General features: G+C 43.2%; 1 protein-coding gene and 1 long non-coding RNA gene across 5 annotated transcripts in view; both read right to left on the bottom strand.

Moving 5' to 3' along the window:
- LOC125640253 (cullin-associated NEDD8-dissociated protein 1) overlaps nt 1-23,250 on the bottom strand; it is a 37,227-nt gene extending 13,977 nt beyond the window's left edge. Inside the window, exons 1-9 of one of the 4 annotated variants that reach the window (XM_048858609.2) lie at nt 22,999-23,250; nt 18,742-18,885; nt 9,971-10,010; nt 9,172-9,326; nt 7,522-7,645; nt 6,614-6,870; nt 5,874-5,979; nt 4,892-5,043; nt 2,581-2,873 (exon numbers count right to left, since the gene is read on the bottom strand). In XM_048858609.2, the coding sequence (XP_048714566.1) occupies nt 2,581-2,873; nt 4,892-5,043; nt 5,874-5,979; nt 6,614-6,870; nt 7,522-7,645; nt 9,172-9,326; nt 9,971-10,010; nt 18,742-18,772 (1,158 nt within the window). In that variant the 5' untranslated portion in view covers nt 18,773-18,885; nt 22,999-23,250. Of the gene's footprint in view, nt 1-2,580; nt 2,874-4,891; nt 5,044-5,873; nt 5,980-6,613; nt 6,871-7,521; nt 7,646-9,171; nt 9,327-9,970; nt 10,011-18,741; nt 18,886-19,237; nt 19,305-22,998 lie in introns of those variants that run through there. The other 3 variants (XM_048858610.2, XM_048858607.2, XM_048858608.2) reach the window with 3 other exon arrangements.
- LOC142072681 (uncharacterized) lies at nt 10,419-11,365 on the bottom strand. Its single transcript, XR_012669194.1, has 2 exons — nt 10,827-11,365; nt 10,419-10,627 (listed from the first exon to the last, which is right to left on the bottom strand). It is a non-coding gene; the product is annotated as an uncharacterized LOC142072681 (long non-coding RNA).
- Nucleotides 23,251-25,205: the final 1,955 nt, after the last annotated feature.

The raw sequence follows: 25,205 nt of genomic DNA, 5'->3' as shown, positions 1-25,205 counted from the left end.
TCATGAGCACCTTATACCATAATAGTTGACTACGTAAAAAGAAAAGGAGTACTTGTGGCACCTTAGAGACTAACCAATTTATTTGAGCATGAGCTTTCGTGAGCTACAGCTCACTTCTGTAGCTCACGAAAGCTCATGCTCAAATAAATTGGTTAGTCTCTAAGGTGCCACAAGTACTCCTTTTCTTTTTGCGAATACAGACTAACACGGCTGTTCCTCTGAAAGTTGACTACGTGTTTCTTTCATCTTCCTCTGAAGCACCTGGGACTGGCCATTAATCAGAGACAGGATACTGGCTAGATAGAGCCCTGGTCTGGTCTGGGGATTCCTAGGTTGCTAAATTATGTTGACAATACCCCATTAGTGTATTTCAGAATTTAAAAAATAGGTTAAAAAAAGCCATTGCTTCTAACATTTATTTAGTTCAATTAACAGTGAAGTATGTACCCTGCATAATTACAAGAACACAAGCATACAAAGACATTATGAAACACTAGCTAATGGCTCCTGTAATGATCAGAGCCGATACAGTGTTAATGCTCTGCCACACCTATACATTGTATCCGAAATTTATCTGACTTCTAATGGCCTAAATCTGATATGTTTATGCAATAATTTATTCAAGAGTTCCTGAACAAGGACATGTCTGCTTAACTGGAGCAATTGCCACAACAGACGATGGATTTTACACAATGACTGAGGTGGTACACTAGTGTCTGCAAAGCCCTTCGCAGCAGTTTGCAGGTATGACTGGCACAGATTATCCCACTCAGTGGCCCTTGGTTCACTTCAGGACACTCTTTTGGTTTATTGTTGCTGCTACAGGAGTCAAACAATTATAAACATGTCACCGTGCTACAGCTAATTTTAAAAGTACACATTTCAGCTACAGCTAATTAGCTACAGCTAATTTTAAAAGTACACATTTCAAGAGTTAACAACATTCTTCCAGCACATTATTGTCCTGTGCGCAGTCAACAGTCATAGTCATCACTAATCACTATGATTAGCTTAGTGTTAACCATCCTGCTGAAACACAGTTGAAATGGCTGTTGGTACAATAGTTCGAGCATGGCTTCCCTGTCTGGCATGGATTGATATTTTTGTGAGAATCATAGGGTGGGCGTGGGGAAGGTAGGTGAATCAGATAGGGACCTTTCCCTCATGTGCTAGGAAAGCTGTCTACAATGGTCAAGGAAACTGTCCCTGAGCACACTAGCATCAGCCATTTAAACATTGTGGTCCTATCTACACTATGAAATTAACCAAATTTAATAACTGTTAAGAAGCTGACATTATGGGGTTCAAAGGTGCTATAATTCTGGGCTGAGTGGCCAGAGCCAAACTGTAGAACCATGCAGTCAGTGAAAAATTGTTTCAGCACATTTTTGTTTGGTCTAAAAACCTGGTTACACCAGGGTTTGCCCCCTCCTCCAAGACCTCATCTACTCCAGATTTTTATTGGGAAACCTTCCACCATTGCACTGCCACTCATGAGAAAACAGTGAGAGAACTATTCTTGATGAGGCTTTGGCATTTTGATCACACTGTTTTCTAGACCTGCTCTGAACCATTGCACCAACTCCACTTGCACTCCCACTCTTACTGTCACCTGGGGACCTGCACCAGAGGGAGATTTCTCAAAAACAGTTAATGTAGATACAGCCCTGTTGTAAAATGGATCTTTCATCCATGCTTAAGTACAATTCTAGATAACTCAATTGTTTAAAAGTCTCTCCCTGTTGGCACTGGCCAGACAGTGTCTGAAACCAGTTTAGCTGGAACAGTGCTTGAACCAAATTCAACACCCAGTATAGCCCGGTTGCTAGCATGATTTCAACTGTAGCCTACAGTAGATGCTACAGACAGAACTGGGATACATTAGGTATAACCAGGATGTGACATGTTCATGGTTACAGCTTGTGCGCGTGACTCCACACATTAAACAGATGTATTTTTCCTGGCACAACCCTATGAGCCTGTCCCCTCCTACCGTCCTGCACAATACGAGCCCATTCTGGGTAAACCTGGGTAGATATCCCATTCTGCCTCTGTTTTTTGGCACAATGAACAGAGGACTGTCAATATTTCACATGGCATAATACACTTTGGAATGTTCTCCCACACAATGACCCGAGAGGTAAGAGGGCTGGCTAACCCCTTTATGCAGTCACAGTTAGGCCATCCCAGCTAAACAACAAGACTACCACTCCAGAACTCAGTTACAGCTTGAAAATTGCGTTACCGTTCTGCCAGTGGTAGAGAAGAAAACACATAACCATCCCGTGTGTAGACACAGACCATGTGACATCAACAATTTTACAACCTTACTGAAAAGCTGGAGTGGACACATGACCTGAAAACAGCAGATCTTCTGAAATGTGGCTATAAATCCAAGAATCAAGCAAGCGGGGTGAGAAAGCTTTCCATCTTCCTTATACTACTCTTACTAAGAGTCAAGATCCTTCTGATAGCCATGTTCCCCGGCTGAGCTATTGCACACATTTATTGATGGCACTTCTTCCAGTTCTTTTCACTCCTATTCAACTTAATCTGGCCTATTACCACTTTCTCACTCACCTGGTTCTGAAGCATGGTGAGGGGTATCTCTTCCTTGCCTCCTGCATCTGAAGCATGTAGCCAGCTTTGTATGGGCAGCGTTTGCTTCAGCAAAGCGATATAAGCACAGAAGATGTCAGCTTTGACATTCTCCTCTCTTTCCTTGAATCTGCCTATCAAAACTGGGGACAGAGTCTTGTAGAAATCCTGAAGGAGGTCGTGCCGGGTACTGACAATGGCTTCCAGGCACTTAGCCGCAGACCTGCGAACTTTCCAGCTAATGTCATCGTCATCGCTGTACTCATCGTCGCTCTCTGGAAACAGTCAGTGGGGGGAAAAAAAACACCCAGTTACAAGAGAAACACAAGTAGGGAATCACCACATGCTCCCGACTTTCCCTCTCACATGTCATTTCTCCTCCTATCGAGCTCAAAAGTTAACATGAGATAAACAGATGCCAATAATTAAAATGTTTCTGGGAAAAATCAGATTTGGGTTATTCTGGACAATTTCCACAGATAGTCATCAGAACCCAGTGCATTATAGTGGCTCGTATGTGTCACCGCTGCCTTGTGGTGGATAAAATGTCTAATTGATTCACTACGTATCCAATCCCGTGGACCTCTAGTGCCTGAAGGTCTCACTAATGTTAACTACAGCTACTGGAGAGTCCACTTTAGCTCATGTTGTAAGGGCTTGTGTTTTGAAGGAGGGATAAGGTCCCAAGTTCCATTTATTTTAAGGCCAGAAGTGACCATTAGGCCCATCCATAATGATGCATAATAGAGGTCACAGCACTTTACTCCACAATTTCTGCATTTTACCCCATGACTTGCAGATGAGCAGGAGAAGCTCTTTTAGAAAGACATCCAATCTCAACCCAAAGACTCCAAGCAACGAAAAGATATCATATCCCTTTGGATGCTGTTCCAACGGTTAACTCCCCTCACCATTAAACATTTGAATCGTGCCTTACTTTCCATTTGAATTATTCTAGCTTCTGCTCTGAGTCATGACACCCTGTGCAGCGAGAGAACTGGCACATTGTGGAACTCATTCAATACCCGAAATGGATTAAGCGTAAAACTGATATGACCTGAGCCTAGAGCATGAAACTGATTCTCTCCCACCTCAATCTATCCCTCACCCCACTCCTTTAAAAAGAAGCTACTGAAAAAGACCTGGATCAGAGGCAGTGTCAGTTGTAACCAAGGTCAGCCCGAAGGTAGCAAGGTCTTGTTTATTTTTAGGATTTAGTTTCACTATTTTACACTGCACTGTTTGGGTATGAGTTTGGTACGCAGTGCCTCAGCAGGATGCATTCAAAATCTGTATATTGGCTACTAGGAGTTCCCCTCTTCACACATGACAGAGCTGCTAGCACTAAACAATCCCTCGAGGTAGGAATACAGACACGCAGCTGCATTAAAGTCACCAGTTCCACCAGATAAATAAAAGACCATCAGGGGAGGGTCCAAGAGCCCCAGGAAATGTCTACAACGCAGCTGGGAGGGTGCTTCCCAGCTCAGGTAGACAGATACACACTAGTTCTGCTTCAGCTAGCACCTCAAAATTGCAGTGTGGCTGCAGCAATGCAAGTGGTGGCTGAGGCTAGCCACCCAAATACAATCCCAGCTGACCTCCTGGGCATGTACTCAGGCGGCCAGCCTGAGCTGCTGCCTACGCCACCACTGTCATACTGCTACGTTTAGCACACAAGCAGAGCTAGCATTGTCTGTCTATCCATGCTGGGAAGTTCCCTCCCAGCTGCTGTGTAGACATAGAGTTGACACCTGCCTGCTTGTAGTATGCATATAAAATAGCCTCACTCAAAAGGCAGGAAACGGAAGTCTGAGCACCATTTAGCAGACTGCAACCAGCACTGGCATTTGGGGGGGGATTGTTTTGAATTTGGGCAATCACAGCGGCAGAGCAGGAGCTAATCGAGATACACCAGTGGTAGGGCTGGTGGACTGTGGGCATGCCGTGACAGACACCTGCATTCACTCACAACAGCAGAGGCAGCAGCTCTTCAGTCTTGCTCTCTGCCAGGCTAGCTTATGGTGTCCGTTCTAGCAAATGCCATCCTTCCATGACAAGAGATGCCAGTGACACGTGGATCAGGAAAGACACAACTGTAAAGTCCCACGTTTGGAAATCATTAGAATTACACCACTGACAGAACTAAGCAGCTGTACACTAGTTTGGGTCAATGCAGATATTGTGGGGAAGAAGGTAATGCCACATAGTGCGAGTGCGGAGGGGAGAACTGGACCCCTTGGATACTATGTCAACAGTTCTACTAATCATAGTCATCCTCACAAGCAGGCACCTTGCTCTTCATCCTCCCCATTTTCAGTTTCCATCATTTCCTCCTCTTCCTCCTCCTCCTCATTGTCATAGTTGTAATTTGGGTCATAAGTAATGTACTTCAGGCACAATCCCATCACACTAGGGATGTGAGGGCCAATTTCCTTTGGACACCTAGCAAGACAAAAACAAAGCCTAAGATTAATGGGAGGTAAGTAATTTTTATATCAATCACCATAATTCATCCCACAGGATCCCAAAGTGTTTCACACAACTATACACACATATTATTGAAATGCATTCAACAGTAAAATTTCCCTTTCATCATAGTGCATGAAGCAGGGTCATGTACCCATGTGAGACTCCAAGAAGTGAGCTTCAGACTCTCATTCTCCACTACCTGAGAGGTTCTCCCTTTAGAACAAAAAAACAATGCCCCCCACAAGTTCAGTCCACCACCCCCTTCCCCGAGAGGAGGAAAATGTAGGCAGCTCTCTAACACATCTCCTCAAGGCCAACCTTCTCACCAGAATTAGTGTATAAAGATTGCTGCACAGCAGTCCCTTCTCAAGAAGCACCATTCCCACCTCTCACCCCTTCTACGGACATCAAAAGTCTGAGCCAACTCCTTCCCAGTCATCTGAAGGACTCAAACGTCCTCCAAGAACCGGCAGTAAGTGAAGTTCAGTCACAGTGGGTATTAAACTGCCACTTACGATACCCGTATCATTTATAAATATCATTGTAAACTCCTGGGTCAAGAACCGATTCTCTCACATATTTGGTAAAATACCTCGTACATTCAAGATGATATATGAATAGCCCAACTTTGTAAGGATGGATTTTGTTACTGGACTGATATTGTATCTCTTTGTCTCCCACAATAATGCATTTAGGAAAATATTCCACTCAGCTTAGTTTTTCCTCAGACCCCTTTGCACATGCACTTCCCAGAGAAGGGCAATGAAATAGAAATAAAGCACAGATTACTCGAGGGCACACACCTTCTCACAAAAGACTCGAAGGCCTGAAAGCAGTATTCCCTCAGCTCATCATCCTCCACGTTACAGTACCGAACAACTAATGGGATGATCTTCTCCAGATACTCTCCTGAAAGAGACAAAGTAAACAGCAGGGGAAATTGCTCCCACTTGAGCTGACTGGTAAAGTGAGAGCCTAGTTACCAGCCAGCCAGTTCCAGGCAGAGCATTCTTTACCTGGATGTCGCTGGTTATGCGTCGTGAACAGCCTGCCAAACAATTTCAACAGAAGAACCACCCCATTTTCACACAAAGGAGTTATGGAGAGACAGAGATGATCTAATGGTCTGAGGAACTCTGGGGGTGTAATCCCAGATGGGATAGCACCTCTGGCAAGTCACTCAAGTACTCTGTGCCTCCATTTCGTCATGTGTAAAATGAGGTGAATAATGCTGAGCTTCCAAAAAGGGGTGCTGTGAGGATTAATTAATTAGTGTTTTGGAAGTGCTGCTGCAAGATCTTGAAATGAAAGACCCTATAGAAGCACAGCCAAGCACTGAGATCCAGTGTGCCCTCCCCTGAGGTCTGGGTGGAGATCTGAGAACCAGAAGCGGGAACCCTGCAAAGAATTGCACAGTGCTAACTACTAGTGCACTAGAAAAACAAATAAGTATATTTCTTTTTATATCTAAATAGGAACAGTTTTAAAATGTAATATGTGTGCATGTGTCTTTGTAGCTATCATTCCAAGCTACTGGACCTACCTGTGCGGTGCCCAGCCTGCCTGCTGATACCCGCGATACACTGAATGTACGTTCTAGTGGTAGAAGTAGACTCATTCCTCTTCAGTTCAGCTAGCAAGTGCTCCATGAGTTCTGAGAAGATATTCCCATTGCACGTCAAGACCAGATAGCCTAGAGCAATGATGGCTCTCTTACGCACAGCCAGTCTGGGGCTCCTGAGCTGAGGAAGGAGGCAGTTCAGGATAGAGGAATGAAAAGTGTAAAGCATCCCCCCTAACCTGCAATACAGAGGCAACACACACAAGAAATTAGATCTTCAGCATGAAGGCTCCTTAGCTGGCATAACTGAAATGCAAAAAAAGAAAGCTACATAAATGAGGACAAGCACATTTCTAGCAAAAAACAAACAGCGTGTTCTAGATTAAATCTAAAGTTGCTCTGGCTAAGACAGGGAGGATCCATTTTTCCCCTGTCCCTGAAACAAGATTTTGATTTTGACAACATGTCTTTGCATGGCCCAGTGTTTTTGGTGATAAAATCCTGACTGCAGCTGACAAGTTTACCCACTGTGCTGTCATTCTGAATTATGCTTGTGTTATGTAATAAGAGAAACCGCTAGCCAAAGAAACTGTGTGATCAGATCACACGTTCCAAAATAGAATTTTTCTTCTTTCTGCCCTTCCCCTTCCTACCTCCCCAGAAGTTTCTTATGATCCTGCAATGTTACCAGTATCCTTCCAAGTGTAAAAGGATACATATGTACATTCTCTTAGCTCAGCTGGGTGATAAGACCTGCCCAGACACTTCCCAACTGGCACCAATCCCAATCCTTTAATGTTTTAGTCCTCCAAGTAACACAAAAATCACAAGCAAACACACTGTGCAGCCCCCCTGCCATACACAGCTGCTTGGAGGAAATCCTTTCATACCTGCTCAACATATCTGACAGGATGTCAAGAGCCTCTAACTGCACAGATACATCCTCTTGTTTCCCAATGGCTCCAGTTAGCTGGGCCGTGATCTTTTTGCACACATTGGCTGTCATTGTGGAACCTAAGAAAAGAGATAACCTTTGGTCAACTTTTTGTTTTCAAAACCACTTTTTCCTCCCTGATACTCAGGGGTTATAATGCACAGCAGCATACATGTGGACTCGTCCACAGCAGGTGGCTAAGTTACTATTGGCCATAATGGTCTCTCCCAGTCAAAAAAAGTCACCAGAGGAAGATTAAGGGAGTGGAATGGTCAACTAATGCTACCCTTGTGGGAAAGGGAGGCTGCTTCTCCCTGGTGATGCCTGGGCTCCTCCATCTCCAAGTAACACGGCTGCCTGAAAAGCAATGCTCCCATTGGTTCCTCTGCCCAGGAAATACCATGACCTCCCTCAGTTGGGTGCAGGCCCAGAACAGAAGTAAATGCTGCTAGGAACATCATTAACTTCTGCATGGAGAGGGTATGTTTAGAGAGCAGCATGCTGCAGGAAGACCTGCTTCCTGGCTCCACTTTTTCCAGCCCCAATCACCTCCCCACCCCAATCCGACACTTGAGCACCAATGTCAGTGGGGTCAGAGGTGAAAGCAGCAAGCGATGAAGTCTCCCCTCCTCCCTCTTCTGTCCCCGCACATGGAGTACCGGGCCCAACCCTTGGGAAGAAGGCTCAGGTAATCTATTCCCAGTTACTACAGTAAGACTATTTCAGTTCGTGTGACATACACCAATGAAAGGTCTCTAAAACTATGGCTCTCAAGTATTTAAAATTTAGCAGCGTTTGTAAACAGAGCTTGAAAGCTATCTGCATGAAAAATAATTCCATCCAGTACAACTGCCAGCTCAAAGTCAAAGACAGCAATGCCGCCTTGGCTCCTGCTATGCAGAGTGGGGGTGGGGGGGGGGGGTGTTTGGAGTTGCCAGATGCATGAGAGATGGCATCAAAGCACAGAGACTGCTGAAGAGACAGCACAAATCTCTGTGCACTTAAGAGATATATTATTGAAGAACTACTATTGTGTTTACTGGAAACCCAGCTCAGCATGCTTTTTTTGTGCCATGGCTATAGAAACTGGGCAAAAGAGGCAGCCTGGAGAGGCTGTCAATAGTAAAAAGACACAGGCAGTGAAACAGACTGTACATAAAGGTAGTGAATGTATCAGTGCTGCTAAGATCCAGAAGACATCAGATTCACCATTTGTGGGAACCAGACCGTGAGCAGCCCTGCTAGACTTTAGTATAGACTCTCTCAGTGATGGTCCCAAGCAACAACATTTGAATCCAGGGTTTATGATTTCGGACTATTATGCAGACAGGGGTCAGTTGCAAACGTTAGAAGATGAAGGTTCACATTTCAAGCACCCCCATTTTGCGGGTGATCAGATCTAGGGTTTTGTTTCAAGTCCTGTCTTTAATCAATTTTATTAGCATCTTCAACTCTTTATTCATTACATTGTAATTCCCTATCCCTGTGCCCACCATTACTAACAGCACTGGGCTGGGGGAGAGGGAATCCCATAAAACTACAGGTTCTGAACTCTGCTTCCTAAAGGCTGTAGTAGATTTTACCATATTTCAGGGAAGAATTTTACCGGTAGACGCTGGAGGCAGCTCTGAGATGACCGTTTTCAGACCAATGCTGGAGATATCCCGAAGTTGTTCCTTGTCTGATAACATGTTTGTACACAGAGAGTCCACAATAGTTTCTACCTGATATTCTTTCACTTTGCTGACCAAAGGGCCCAAACTACAGAAGGAAAAAAGAAGACAGACCAAATGTGAAGAAAACCATTGTCTAGAAACCACACTTCATGTCAAAAGGAAGGATGATCTGGTTGGTGTTGGATTTCAGATGTAGTCCTTCAGATTTCTTTAAGATAAGGGGGGCACCAGATCTAATGTCACAAACACTACCATCATTATTGAAACATGTTTAAAATCAAAAACTGATGTCAGATGGTCTGTCAGAAATCTACTCATCAGACTTCGTATTCCTAGCTAGTTAGCACATCAGATAGGGTCTGATCCAAAGCCCACTGAAGTCAATGGAATCATAAAAGATTAGGATTGGAAGAGAGAGAGGTCATCTAGTCCAACCCCCTGCTCAAAGCAGGACCAACACCAACTAAATCACTAAAGACCCATTAAAGTCATTATCAGATCCATAGTGGAGAACATCAATTAGTCTATTGGAAATATGGAGGGGGAGGGCAAGTTATTTATACCAAATAAGATTTTCTTAATTGAATGTGCAGTTTAATAGCTAATAGACTGAATTATGACAAGGCAGCCATGTTAGTTCTTTTAACACTGAAATCTATAGTCATGTTTTAAAAGGTGCCAAAACTGACCAGTCTAAAAATAACATTAATATTTCCATGTGTAATTTACCTCCTGTTGCCCACTGCTATGCGGACTGAGAACTCTGCCTCTGTACAGTGTAAGAACAAGAGCTGATTAACCAAATCCAGTATTCATTTTCCTCTCTTATGTCAGTAACAACATGAGATTGTCTCTAATGAATCCACTATTCAAAATTACATGTGCAATAATTGCCAGTAGGGTGTTTACGAGCAGTTAGTTGCAAATATTTTATATTCAAAGTTTGAGCTGTGTTAGTTAGTTTTGATTAGACAAGTAACATGGTAACGTCTCAGTTCTCTAATCAGATGAAGGTAACTCTTCAAATCAGATTTCAAGTTTCTGAATTTAAAATTATTCATCTTCCATGAATATTTTATACTATGTCATGACAATTAGTTGTTTCCACAAACATTCCACTAACAAATCTGGTTTAGAGAACATTCAGAAAATACAAACAGAAAGGAATGCAAACAAAGAAAATTCAATTTTTTATTGAAATGAACATTCACAGAAAATATGTTTAGCCCAACTCTAATAGTAATAATACATTGTACTTCTTATAGCGTAAGTGATTTGCTCAAGCTCACACAAGTCAGCAGCAGTATCAGTAAGAGAACCCCCTAGTCCTGTGCCTTAATTGCAAGGCCATTCTTCCGCCTTCCACAGGACTCACTGGGAAAGTAACTCACAGAATTGAAAAGGAGTACTTGTGGCACCTTAGAGACTAACCAATTTATTTGAGCATGAGCTTTCGTGAGCTCATGATGAAGTGAGCTGTAGCTCACGAAAGCTCATGCTCAAATAAATTGGTTAGTCTCTAAGGTGCCACAAGTACTCCTTTTCTTTTTGCGAATACAGACTAACACGGCTGTTCCTCTGAAACCTCACAGAATTGAGCATCTTGTTTACAGAGAAACACCATGAGCCAGATGCTGCAGGCTTTATTTGGGGAAGGACTTCAATGGGAGTTTGGCCTGAATACAAGCTAAACTATCAGGTTCTCCAACTACTTTCTAGTATTTCCTGTGGGCATAGTATGGGGACTTAATCCATAACATGCCCCTTTGTGTAACCTGTTTATCAATTAAGAAATCTGTAGTACATGAAAGATGAGGTCATACTGTTTTCTGTGTATGCATCTTTAAATGTGAAGGAGTCTCCCAGTCTGATGCAAGAACAGCAGCTGCCATTTTGAATTCCAGTTCAGATGCAGAACGTTAGAGGGGGTCACTGTGCTTGTTTGTGCTCACCATCTTCCATACAGAGACTAGACTTGGTCTCTTTCCTCTATTATAAAGTCAGGCATCCAATCTGAGTAAAACATACCTTGTGCTTTCCATGTGCAAAACTTATCAGAATTTAGCAGCTGACCGGGGGAGGGGGAGGTTGATGTGCAGTACAGCCATCTTGCTCAACAGGGTTCTAAAGAAACACTGCCAAGATGTTATTCCAAGGTAAAAATACATAGATGACCAGCCTCCAGAGATTTAACACTCAGCAATAGTATTCTCTCAATTGGCTACAAACATGACTACGTGCACATGGTGAGAGAAAGAGGATTACTTTGCCACACTTTTTGCTACTGTCGATAATACTTGTAAGACAAACTCATTTTTCAAGAATAGTAACGCTTCACATGAACTGGGACTGGAATTTTAGGCTTAGTATCCTGCACTGTATTATGGTAAAACCGTATGACTGCCGTTTCCTTGGGACTCTTATCAAAGTCAGCTGTGAATCTAGCTCATAAAGAAAGAGTGCCAATTGTTCCGGAGAGTCCAAAACCCTGCGCAGCACCATGTAGCCTCCATCAACATATCCCAATCTTACTAAAGTTTATTCAGATACACAAGTGGAGCCAGATCTGGTTCCCACTGAAGCAAAAGTAACATTCCCTTTGATTTCAAAGGCAACTAAATGGGACCCTTCGATTAAGAATTCATCATGTAAACAATCTGACTATTAAGAATGTTTATATTAGAAAGTGTCACTGTTATGTATTTTGTTACAATATTTGTGACTGTCCATAGCAGATAAAATTCCCTGAAAGCCTAAAAACAAAAAGTATCTTTACCTACAGTGTTTTATCCTTGTCTATTTGGCAAACCTTGTATTTTTCCTTGTTGTGATGCTAATTGTGCAGAATCTGTATGAACCTACATGTATTTCCTTTTTGGTGTATCAGAACCATGACAGAGTGGGGCATGGACCTGCTGACAGAATAAAGCATTTGTTAAAGTTAACACTGTGAGCTCACATGTAGCCTGTTTTTTGGTAGGAACTTTTTTTTTTTAATTCAGTGATCGAGGCAAAAATAGCTATTTAGAAGCCAAATGAGTCTTCTGAAATACAAAAGTTTGAAAAGTAATATAAGCACTAATGACAGGTTTCAGAGTAACAGCCGTGTTAGTCTGTATTCGCAAAAAGAAAAGGAGTACTTGTAGCACCTTAGAGACTAACCAATTTATTTGAGCATGAGCTTTCGTGAGCTACAGCTCACTTCATCAGATGTATACCGTGGAAACTGCAGCAGACTTTATATACACACAGAGATCATGAAACAATACCTCCTCCCACCCCACTGTCCTGCTGGTAATAGCTTATCTAAAGTGATCATCAGGTGGGCCATTTCCAGCACAAATCCAGGTTTTCTCACCCTCCACCCCCCCACACAAATTCACTCTCCTGCTGGTGCTAGCCCATCCAAAGTGACAACTCTTTACATAATCAAGTCGGGCTATTTCCTGCATAAATCCAGGTTTTCTCACATCCCCCCCACCCCCATACACACACAAACTCACTCTCCTGCTGGTAATAGCTCATCTAAACTGACCACTCTCCAGGTTTAAATCCAAGTTAAACCAGAACATCTGGGGGGGGGGGTAGGAAAAAACAAGAGGAAACAGGCTACCTTGCATAATGACTTAGCCACTCCCAGTCTCTATTTAAGCCTAAATTAATAGTATCCAATTTGCAAATGAATTCCAATTCAGCAGTTTCTCGCTGGAGTCTGGATTTGAAGTTTTTTTGTTTTAAGATAGCGACCTTCATGTCTGTGATTGCGTGACCAGAGAGATTGAAGTGTTCTCCGACTGGTTTATGAATGTTATAATTCTTGACATCTGATTTGTGTCCATTTATTCTTTTACGTAGAGACTGTCCAGTTTGACCAATGTAAATGGCAGAGGGGCATTGCTGGCACATGATGGCATATATCACATTGGTGGATGTGCAGGTGAACGAGCCTCTGATAGTGTGGCTGATGTTATTAGGCCCTGTGTCCCCTGAATAGATATGTGGGCACAGTTGGAAACGGGCTTTGTTGCAAGGATAAGTTCCTGGGTTAGTGGTTCTGTTGTGTGGTATGTGGTTGTTGGTGAGTATTTGCTTCAGGTTGCGGGGCTGTCTGTAGGCAGACATCGCCTACAGACAGCCCCGCAACCTGAAGCAAATACTCACCAACAACCACATACCACACAACAGAACCACTAACCCAGGAACTTATCCTTGCAACAAAGCCCGTTGCCAATTGTGCCCACATATCTATTCAGGGGACACCATCACAGGGCCTAATAACATCAGCCACACTATCAGAGGCTCGTTCACCTGCACATCCACCAATGTGATATATGCCATCATGTGCCAGCAATGCCCCTCTGCCATGTACATTGGTCAAACTGGACAGTCTCTACGTAAAAGAATAAATGGACACAAATCAGATGTCAAGAATTATAACATTCATAAACCAGTCGGAGAACACTTCAATCTCTCTGGTCACGCAATCACAGACATGAAGGTCGCTATCTTAAAACAAAAAAACTTCAAATCCAGACTCCAGCGAGAAACTGCTGAATTGGAATTCATTTGCAAATTGGATACTATTAATTTAGGCTTAAATAGAGACTGGGAGTGGCTAAGTCATTATGCAAGGTAGCCTGTTTCCTCTTGTTTTTTCCTACCCCCCCCCCCCAGATGTTCTGGTTTAACTTGGATTTAAACCTGGAGAGTGGTCAGTTTAGATGAGCTATTACCAGCAGGAGAGTGAGTTTGTGTGTGTATGGGGGTGGGGGGGATGTGAGAAAACCTTGATCTATGCAGGAAATAGCCCGACTTGATTATGTAAAGAGTTGTCACTTTGGATGGGCTAGCACCAGCAGGAGAGTGAATTTGTGTGGGGGGGTGGAGGGTGAGAAAACCTGGATTTGTGCTGGAAATGGCCCACCTGTTGATCACTTTAGATAAGCTATTACCAGCAGGACAGTGGGGTGGGAGGAGGTATTGTTTCATGATTTCTGTGTGTATATAAAGTCTGCTGCAGTTTCCACGGTAAACATCTGATGAAGTGAGCTGTAGCTCACGAAAGCTCATGCTCAAATAAATTGGTTAGTCTCTAAGGTGCCACAAGTACTCCTTTTCTTTTTGCGAATACAGACTAACACGGCTGTTCCTCTGAAACCTGTTAATACAGTGGTTCTCAAACTTTTGTACTGGTGACCCCTTTCAAATAGCAAGCCTCTGAGTGCGACCCCCACTTATAAATTAAAAACACTTTTAAATATATTTAACACCATTATAAATGCGGGAGGCAAAGTGGAGTTTGGGGTAGAGGCTGACAGATCGCGACCCCCCTCCCCCATGTAATAACCTCACCACCCCGAGGGGTCCCGATCCCCAGTTTGAGAACCCCTATGCTAATGCATCCCAGAATGTTTTCTTTTTTTGCAACAGTGTTACACTGTTGACTCATATTTAGCTTGTGATCCACTGTGACCCCCCAGATCCCTTTCTACAGTACTCCTCCCTAGGAAGTCATTTTAATCCTATCCTCCAAAGCACTTGCAACCCCTCCAAGCTTGGTATCATTTGCAAACTTTTTTTTTTTTATCTGGACCCCTCTCTGAAGAAATAAAATTTTAAGGATGCAAGTTTAGATATGGCAAAATCTACAATATAAGCCTTTCGATAGTTTCATCTACTGTTCCTACAAAACTATTATACATTCATCCCTACCCACACATCTCTCACCATAACTAGAGACTGTCGCTGCCTTGTATCAGACAGAAAGCATTCATACGGAAGATTCAATCTACAACCTATCCTGAAGGACGACCCATCACTCTCACAGATCTTGGGAGACAGGCCAGTCCTTGCTTACAGACAGCCCCCCAACCTGAAGCAAATGCTCACCAGCAACCACACACCACACAACAGAACCACTAACCCAGGAACCTATCCTTGCAACAAAGCCCGTTGCCAAATGTGTCCACATATCTATTCAGGGGACACCATCATAGGGCCTAATCACATCAGTCACACTCTCAGAGACTCAAAAAGAAAAGGAGTACTTGTGGCACCTTAGAGACTAACCAATTTATTTGAGCATGAGCTTTCGTGAGCTACAGCTCACTTCATCGGATGCATACCGTGGAAACTGCAGCAGACTTTATATACACACAGAGATCATGAAACAATACCTCCTCCCACCCCACTGTCCTGCTGGTAATAGCTTATCTAAAGTGATCATCAAGTTGGGCCATTTCCAGCACAAATCTAGGTTCTCTCACCCTCCACCCCCCCCACACAAACTCACTCTCCTGCTGGTAATAGCCCATCCAAAGTGACAACTCTCTACACAATGTGCATGATAATCAAGGTGGGCCATTTCCTGCACAAATCAAGGTTCTCTCACCCCCTCATCCCCCTCCAAAAAACACACACACAAACTCACTCTCCTGCTGGTAATAGCTCATCCAAAGTGACCACTCTCCCTACAATGTGCATGGTAATCAAGGTGGGCCATGTCCAGCACAAATCCAGGCTCTCTCACCCCCGCCCCCCCCGCTTTTTTTTTTCCCGGGGACACACACACACACACAAACTCACTCTCCTGCTGGCAATAGCTCATCCAAACTGACCACTCTCCAAGTTTAAATCCAAGTTTAACCAGAACGTCTGGGGGGGGGGGGGTTTGGAAAAAACAAGGGGAAATAGGCTACCTTGCATAATGACTTAGCCACTCCCAGTCTCTATTTAAGCCTAAATTAATAGTATCCAATTTGCAAATGAATTCCAATTCAGCAGTTTCTCGCTGGAGTCTGGATTTGAAGTTTTTTTGTTTTAAGATAGCGACCTTCATGTCTGTGATTGCGTGACCAGAGAGATTGAAGTGTTCTCCGACTGGTTTATGAATGTTATAATTCTTGACATCTGATTTGTGTCCATTTATTCTTTTACGTAGAGACTGTCCAGTTTGACCAATGTACATGGCAGAGGGGCATTGCTGGCACATGATGGCATATATCACATTGGTGGATGTGCAGGTGAACGAGCCTCTGATAGTGTGGCTGATGTTATTAGGCCCTGTGATGGTGTCCCCTGAATAGATATGTGGGCACAATTGGCAACGGGCTTTGTTGCAAGGATAAGTTCCTGGGTTAGTGGTTCTGTTGTGTGGTATGTGGTTGTTGGTGAGTATTTGCTTCAGGTTGCGGGGCTGTCTGTAGGCAAGGACTGGCCTGTCTCCCAAGATTTGTGAGAGTGTTGGGTCATCCTTTAGGATAGGTTGTAGATCCTTAATAATGCGTTGGAGGGGTTTTAGTTGGGGGCTGAAGGTGACGGCTAGTGGCGTTCTGTTATTTTCTTTGTTAGGCCTGTCTTGTAGTAGGTAACTTCTGGGAACTCTTCTGGCTCTATCAATCTGTTTCTTTACTTCTGCAGGTGGGTATTGTAGTTGTAAGAATGCTTGATAGAGATCTTGTAGGTGTCTGTCTCTGTCTGAGGGGTTGGAGCAAATGCGGTTGTATCGCAGAGCTTGGCTGTAGACGATGGATCGTGCGGTGTGGTCAGGGTGAAAGCTGGAGGCACGTAGGTAGGAATAGCGGTCAGTAGGTTTCCGGTATAGGGTGGTGTTTATGTGGCCATTGTTTATTAGCACTGTAGTGTCCAGGAAGTGGATCTCTTGTGTGGACTGGACCAGGCTGAGGTTGATGGTGGGATGGAAGTTGTTGAAATCATGGTGGAATTCCTCAAGGGCTTCTTTTCCATGGGTCCAGATGATGAAGATGTCATCAATATAGCGCAAGTAGAGTAGGGGCTTTAGGGGACGAGAGCTGAGGAAGCGTTGTTCTAAATCAGCCATAAAAATGTTGGCATACTGTGGGGCCATGCGGGTACCCATAGCAGTGCCGCTGATCTGAAGGTATACATTGTCCCCAAATGTGAAATAGTTATGGGTAAGGACAAAGTCACAAAGTTCAGCCACCAGGTTAGCCGTGACATTATCGGGGATAGTGTTCTTGACGGCTTGTAGTCCATCTTTGTGTGGAATGTTGGTGTAGAGGGCTTCTACATCCATAGCGGCCAGGATGGTGTTATCAGGAAGATCACCGATGGATTGAAGTTTCCTCAGGAAATGAGTGGTGTCTCGAAGGTAGCTGGGAGTGCTGGTAGCGTAGGGCCTGAGGAGGGAGTCTACATAGCCAGACAATCCTGCTGTCAGGGTGCCAATGCCCGAGATGATGGGGCGCCCAGGATTTCCAGGTTTATGGATCTTGGGTAGTAAATAGAATATCCCAGGTTGGGGTTCCAGGGGTGTGTCTGTGCGGATTTGATCTTGTGCTTTTTCAGGAAGTTTCTTGAGCAAATGCTGTAGTTGCATGTAGAGACTCGTTCACCTGCACATCTACCAATGTGATATATGCCATCATGTGCCAGCAATGCCCCTCTGCCGTGTACATTGGTCAAACTGGACAGTCTCTACGTAAAAGAATAAATGGACACAAATCAGACGTCAAGAATTATAACATTCATAAACCAGTCGGAGAACACTTCAATCTCTTTGGTCACTCGATTACAGACCTAAAAGTTGCAATTCTTCAACAAAAAAAACTTCAAAAACAGACTCCAACGAGAGACTGCTGAATTGGAATTAATTTGCAAACTGGATACAATTAACTTAAGCTCGAATAAAGACTGGGAGTGGATGGGTCATTACACAAAGTAAAACTATTTCCCAATGTTTATTCCCCCCCTCCACCCCCCACTGTTCCTCAGACGTTCTTGTCAACTGCTGGAAATGGCCCACCTTGATCATCACTACAAAACGTTTCCCACTCCCCCACCTCCACCCCGTTCTCCTGCTGGTAACGGCTCACCTTAAATGATCACTCTCTTGTTATAGTGTTCAGAGTAACAGCCATGTTAGTTTGTATTCGCAAGAAGAAAAGGAGTACTTGTGGCACCTTATTGACTAACCAATTTATCTGAGCATAAGCTTTCATGAGCTACAGCTCACTTCATCGGATGCATACTGTGGAAAGTAGAGGAGATCTTTTTATACACACAAAGCATGAAAAAATGGGTGTATAAAAAGATCTTCTTTGCTTTCCACAGTATGCATCCGATGAAGTGAGCTGTAGCTCACGAAAGCTTATGCTCAAATAAATTGGTTAGTCTCTAAGGTGCCACAAGTACTCCTTTTCTTTTTGTTACAGTGTGTATGGTAACACCCATTGTTTCATGTTCTCTATGTATATAAATCTCCCCACTGTATTTTCCACTGAATGCATCCGATGAAGTGAGCTGTAGCTCACGAAAGCTTATGCGCAAATAAATTGGTTAGTCTCTAAGGTGCCACAAGTACTTATTTTCTTTTTGCAAATACAGCCTAACATGGCTGCTACTCTGAATGGAAGCTATAAGACACTGTATACCTAGGGCTCTATTCTAAAGAATTTTCTGGATTATTTGACAGTTTCATTGCTACTAGTATGTGTGTTACTCCATATAGAGGCTCTTACCACTTGACAGCCAAGTTCTGCACCTCCCCATTTTTGTCCTCAAGCAATTTTAAAAGCATTTTCACAACTTTCTTCTCACTGTCTTCATCCAGCTTTATGGAATCTTTCTGCAGTTCCATCATCAGGTCATTGGTGGCCATAAATCTGAAACAAAGAATATCAACAATAGGTTGACCGGTATGTAAACACAGATACATTTCACAGAGATCAGTGCAGAGGATAAAATTTAGTATTCACATGGCACAAATATGGAAAGCACTTAAACACTAACTAATTAATCCTCACAACCCTCCTGTGAATTAGTTAAGAAAGTAGTTCTTCCATTCCCCGTTTGGACAAGTGGGGGAACTCAGGCAGAAGGAATTGGTGGCAAAGAATTCAGCTAGTTCAGAACGAAGTGAGACAAGACACAGGAAAATTTTAAGTTATTCTCTCCCCTCAAATCTGCTCTGAAACATGACTCTACAAAAATGGTATTGTGGCATTCCACATGTACTTTGTCTCAATGTTTCCAGATGGAATGGTCTCGGGTTACGAGAACAAAATGTGTTTTCTAATTGCCAGTCCTGCAAAAGTCAGCCTGGGATCTGAAAATCCAGATAGGCTCTTTCTAGCTTACTCATCATTACTAGTCATAAAACTTCTGACAGCCAGATTCTGCCTTCAGTTTCACTGAGGCACAATTATAAAACTGAGGGCAGAAGATGGTCCGACAACTGTACCTTTGCTAACAATTCTGTTGATAATGCAGGAGACAAAATAAAAGCTAGCTCACTCTCTTGCAAAGTTGACAGAGTAAAAACTTATTTTAATCACGCAAACAAGCGGATAGTATGCTGATTACACAGAGAGAAAATCTCTTGAGAAAGAAAGTGCCACTTTTACATAAAAAGAAAAGGAGTACTTGTGGCACCTGAGAGACTAACCAATTTATTTGAGCATGAGCTTTCGTGAGCTGTAGCTCACGAAAGCTCATGCTCAAATAAATTGGTTAGTCTCTCAGGTGCCACAAGTACTCCTTTTCTTTTTGCGAATACAGACTAACACGGCTGTTCCTCTGAAACCTGTCACTTTTACATAATCACTCCTCAGACTAGCATTCAGCGTAGCAGCCGTGTTAGTCTGTATCCGCAAAAAGAAAAGGAGGACTTGTAGCACCTTTAGAGACTAACCAATTTATTTGAGCATAAGCTGTCGTGGGCTACAGCTCACTTCGTCGGATGCATTCAGTGGAAAATAGTCCTCAGACTAGAAGTGCACTTTAAAGTTATCTAGGCTAGTGTTTCTCAACCTTTTTGATACCAGGGACCAGCTTGCTGCCTTCCTAAAATGTGCCAGGGAGATCCCAGGGACTGGCGCCGCATGGGCCAGTCACTGAGAAATACTGATCTAGGCTATATTTAAACTTCTATTGTTCAGTCTAGTCACTCAGTTTGTTTATTTCCTTCTGGAGTGTCTTGTATTCTTCAAAAATCTGAATGGTTTGTTGTATCATCAAAAAATTTAACCTCCTCTCTTGTTTACTTCCTCCTTAGAGGCCTTATCTATACTGAAAAAATGTGTTTTTCTGCACCACTGTAGCCCCACCAATGCTACTAATATTGAAAGCTGTACTGTAGTCAGGATGTAGGCTCTTTTACCATCCCGGGTTATGAGATACAAGGCACTCTACCTAGGCTACAGCTTCTACTGTTGCTCGCACTAGTGAAGCTGCACTACTGCAAGAGACATTTTTCCAGGCTACCTGTACCCCAAATCATCAATATCTACATCACAGTTCCCAATACTGATCCTTCTCATATCCCACATGTGAGAAGCAGCCATTCATGATGACTTTATTCCTTATTGCCACTAGTTATTTAGATTTAACGTTCAGCTAGATGGATGACTTTCAGATGCACATCTTTTCACAAATGAAACCAAATATTTGGCCTCCAGGTTCAGAAAATCCTTAGAATTGCAGCTCCCTATTAGTGAGTGTAATTTTATAACATGGATAAATATCCAAAAGGGACTAAATGGAAATAACTCCCTTTCATTTCACAAGCTGCTTAAGCTACATTTTAAAAATCAAGCTTCCGATCAGCATGTTCAGCATTTAAAAATGCTACCGCAATAGTTTTGCCATGTCTTTGGTGTGTAAGCCTGTGCGTGAGTAGCAAAATAACTACATCTGGGATAAGAGACTCTTAGATCACCAGCCAGAAATTGAAGATGAGAGAATTAAAGGAATTACTGATCTACAATTTAAACAATATTTAACTTTATTTTTGATTAAGCAAGGACTATTTAGCTCCATTTTAAATTGGAAGTCTGCACAAAGCATGACAACACATGTAAAGATCCTGAATAAGAGCTAATGAAGCTGCTCTATCATCAGCTTCATTGGGGGAAAAAAAAATCCATTTTATCATCAAAAAACGTAGACATGTCTTCTAGAAGTTATACTACTATAAATAAAAATAAAAAAACCTCTCTCTTATAAAGTACCTCAAACCTTCCTATCTGGCATAAACATTACCCATTCTGGCTGGGGGCAGGGGTACAGTTGGCAGAATTGCAATAGAGTAAAAATCTTTCATAGTGAATCAGCACATTTTTTAAACACACCTATTACATTTTAGTTATAGAGCACCTTGAATACCACTGACTCCAAAGTCTAACAAGGTTTATTTGCCTTTCCAGAAACATATATACCCAAAAGAATAAAAGCAGCTGAGCATCTTGGTCCATTTAGAGAAGTATTTTAGTGGAAACAAAATATTTCCTCAACATGCCAATATAGTTTAAAAATAAAGGATTTGAGCACAGCGAATACCTGTAATACTGTATCCATATCCTTGGGTACATGTGCTACACTTTACTGCAGTTCCATAAAACACTTTTCAAAGGCAAAATGCTGCACATAAAACATGACAAAACCATGACCAATAAAATTAAAGTACTCCTTAAAGAAGTATTTCAAAATCCAACTGCATGAATGGATGGTAAGAGGATACACACACAGGACAATTACTACTTAATTTAAAAGGACCTTTAATTAAAATAAAATCATTTTAAAAATCTGAACAAGCCACTAATAATATTTTAGGATCAAATTCTATTTTAAGATCTGCTCTTTGATACTCTAGAACAAATCCCACTGATGCCAACAGAAGTCACTTACGGCATAGTTTTGGCCCTGAGGTTATTAAAATAGAAGTTGTTTTAATTTGCTTATCTCATTATTAAACTATTTGTTCAGTTTAGGTATTTCTCTGTTTTTGGACAATTAAAAGAGACAATTGCGTGTTTCCTTCTAGTCAGCTTCACTTAGGGTTCTCTAGCACAATGCTGCAATGTTTAAGTTGTAGACGCATATTTTAAAAAATAATAAATTCTGTTTTTAACATAAAAAAAAAAAATCTGTATTTTGGGCCCCTAACTACCTGATAATAGTAACCCTTAGTTCCTCTTTAACAGGTTGGGATATCTTACCCTTTTACTTAATCATTTATTCAGGCCAATAAAAGCTACATGTGTTACTCCATACCAACTTTCCCCTTCACTTTTGTGGCTTATGACTGATGATTCACTGTCCTACACTATTACTTTATTTGAACTCCAAGTGGGTTTGTTCACCCCCCTCCAAACACATACAAATAAACCAGTGATGAGGGACCACCACCATCCAACTACTTTTAAAAGAAGGCCTCATATGCCTTTTTATTTTTCTTGAACAGCACAGAACACACAGCAGATATTTTCCCAGATAATAGCAGCTGATTAGGATTTTTTCTCCCCTAGCTGCTGCTGTCCAGTGCCCCACAGGCCCCAATTCGGGCATGGGGGGGTGGAGGTTGAGAGTTCTATAAAATAAGAGCAAAATCTCTAACCACTTGTAAGATAAACTAAAAAAAACTTAGCTTGTTTCCCCACCACCAACCACGGAGCCCTTCGTTTGGGCATTCATGTGTTTACTAATCAATCCCAGAACATACAGCAGATTCCTCACCGTTTGGGGGGCGGGGAGATTGCACTGATTGCAGCTGACCCTTAAGGAATTTTGCAATTGACACCTCCTCTTTTTTCGGGTTTTGTACTAGCTGCAATTAATAAAACAACCCCTCTCTACTCTAGGAGGGTTGAACTAGCTGCAGTCAACAAGATCTCTCCCTTGTATGGGTTTGCAGATACGCACCTTGCTACCCCTAACTAGTGAGTTGCGATTAACGAGATCTCCCCCAAACTAATCTCAAACAGCAGCTGCGATCCTACCTAAAATCTTTGTCAGTGGATGTCATCTTCTCCAGGAGGTTAGAGATGTGATAGGACACGTTAGTCATCTTGCCCTGCAGCTCCTAGAAGGTGCTCCCCTTACTAAAGCCTGGATTTTTTAGGGGATGTTGAAGTTTCGTGCTGCCCTGAGCCGGGGTGCTTGCTTGCTGGAGATCTGCATGGAGAATATGGCGACAGAAGGGACACAGTGAGGCTGGGGTGGTGTTTTCCTCTCTACCCCCCACCCCCTTCGAAGTCGCTGGAAAAGCTGAGCCCCTGCACTGTAATCATGGGATATAAATAGCCCGGAGTCCAGGCTCCTGAGCTACGGGCGCCACCTGCCGGCAGTTATTCGTAGCCTCTCAAGTTACAGCAAGGAGCGGGATAGGGACAAGGGGCAGCAGCCCCAGCTGCTTTTACCCCCCCCCCCAGATTAAACTCATCACTTTTTCCCTCTCCCAACACTACCGATTGCCGGACTACTGACAGGTGAACAGAAGCATTCTCCTTTATGATTAACATTCTCTTGCTGGCACCCCTGTTTCATTCATGGCATCCATAATCTTGAGCTTGGTGAAATTATGCTTGGTTGACTGTGCTGAACTGTGACACTGTACATGCTGTTTTATGTGCTATTATCACTAAATGAACAGGAATGATTCAGAAAACAGAACAATACTGTCTACCCCAACACCTTGGTTTACAGCAAAGAAAAGGCAAGAAAAACTGAAAAATGTACCTGATGGTTTAATATGTCCCTTTGGCCTTGTCTACACTACGAAATTAGGTCGAATTTATAGAAGTCGGTTTTGTAGAAAGCGTTTTTATACAGTCAATTGTGTGTGTCCCCACACAAATGCTCTAAGTGCATGTAGTTGGCGGAGTGTGTCCACAGTACCGAGGCAACCGTCGACTTCTGGAGCATTGCACTGTGGGTAGCTATCCCACAGTTCCCGCAGTCTCCGCCACCCATTTGAATTCTAGGTAGAAATCCCAGTGCCTGATGGGGCTAAAACATTGTCGTGGGTAGTTCTGGATACATATCATCAGGCCCCACTCCCTCCCTCCGTGAAAGCAAGGGCAGACAATTGTTTTGCGCCTTTTTTCTTGAGTTACCTGTGCAGACACCATACCACAGCAAGGAACCCACTCAGCTAACCGTCACCGTATGTCTCCTGGGTGCTGGCAGACGTGGTACTGCATTGCTACACAACAACAGTTTATTGCCTTTTGGCAGCAGACAGTGCAGTATAACTGGTAGCCGTCGTCAACGTAGTCCAGGGTGCTCTTTTACCTGACCTCGATGAGATCATGGGCACCGAGGCAAACATGGGAGTGACTCAGCCAGGTCATTTCCCTTTTAAGTTTCGTCTCATGGCAACTCAGTCCTACCGGCAGTGCACTGTCTTTTAATCTACAGCCAGCAGAAGACGATGGCCAGCAGTCATACTGCACCGTCTTCTGCCGAGCACCCAGGCGATGACAATAGCTAGCGGTCGTACTGCATAGACTGCTGCCAGCAAGATGTATAAAGATAGATGAAGTAGCTCAAAACTAGAAATAGACCAGATTTGTTTTGTATTCATTTTCTCCTCCCTCCCTCCGTGAAATCAACAACCTGCTAAACCCAGTTTTGAGTTCTATCCTTGAGGGGGCCATTCTGTTTCTCGCCAAGCCACCCCCTTTGTTGATTTTAATTCCCTGTAAGACAACCCTGTAAGCCATGTTGTCAGTTGCCCCTCCCTCCGCCAGACCAACGGCAAACAATTGTTTTGCACCCTTTTCCCTGGATTGCCCGAGCAGGAGCAGACACCATTGCACAGCAAGCATGGAGCCCGTTCAGCTCACCACAGCAGTTATGACCATTGTAAACTCCTTGCGCATTATCGTGCAACGTATGCAGAACCAGCACCTGAAAAACCAGGCGAGAAGGCGACAGCAGCACAGTGATGAGGACATGAACACACTTCTCTAAAACCGCGTTCCCCCGCAATTTGGAGATAATGGTGTTAATGGGGCGGGCTCATGCCGTGGAACGCCGATTCCGGGCCCGGGAAACAAGCACAGAGTGATGGGACCACATAGTGTTGCAGGTCTAGGATGATTCCCAGTGGCTCCGAAACTTTTGCATGCATAAGGGCAGTTTCATGGAACTTTGTGATTTGCTTTCCCCTGCCCTGAAGCACAAGAATACCAAGATGAGAGCA

Source organism: Caretta caretta, chromosome 7 (genome assembly GCF_965140235.1).
Source record: "Caretta caretta isolate rCarCar2 chromosome 7, rCarCar1.hap1, whole genome shotgun sequence".
Taxonomy (NCBI): Eukaryota; Metazoa; Chordata; order Testudines; family Cheloniidae; genus Caretta; species Caretta caretta.
Note: the sequence above shows the minus strand (reverse complement) of the source record. Positions and strands in the feature narration are given on the sequence as shown.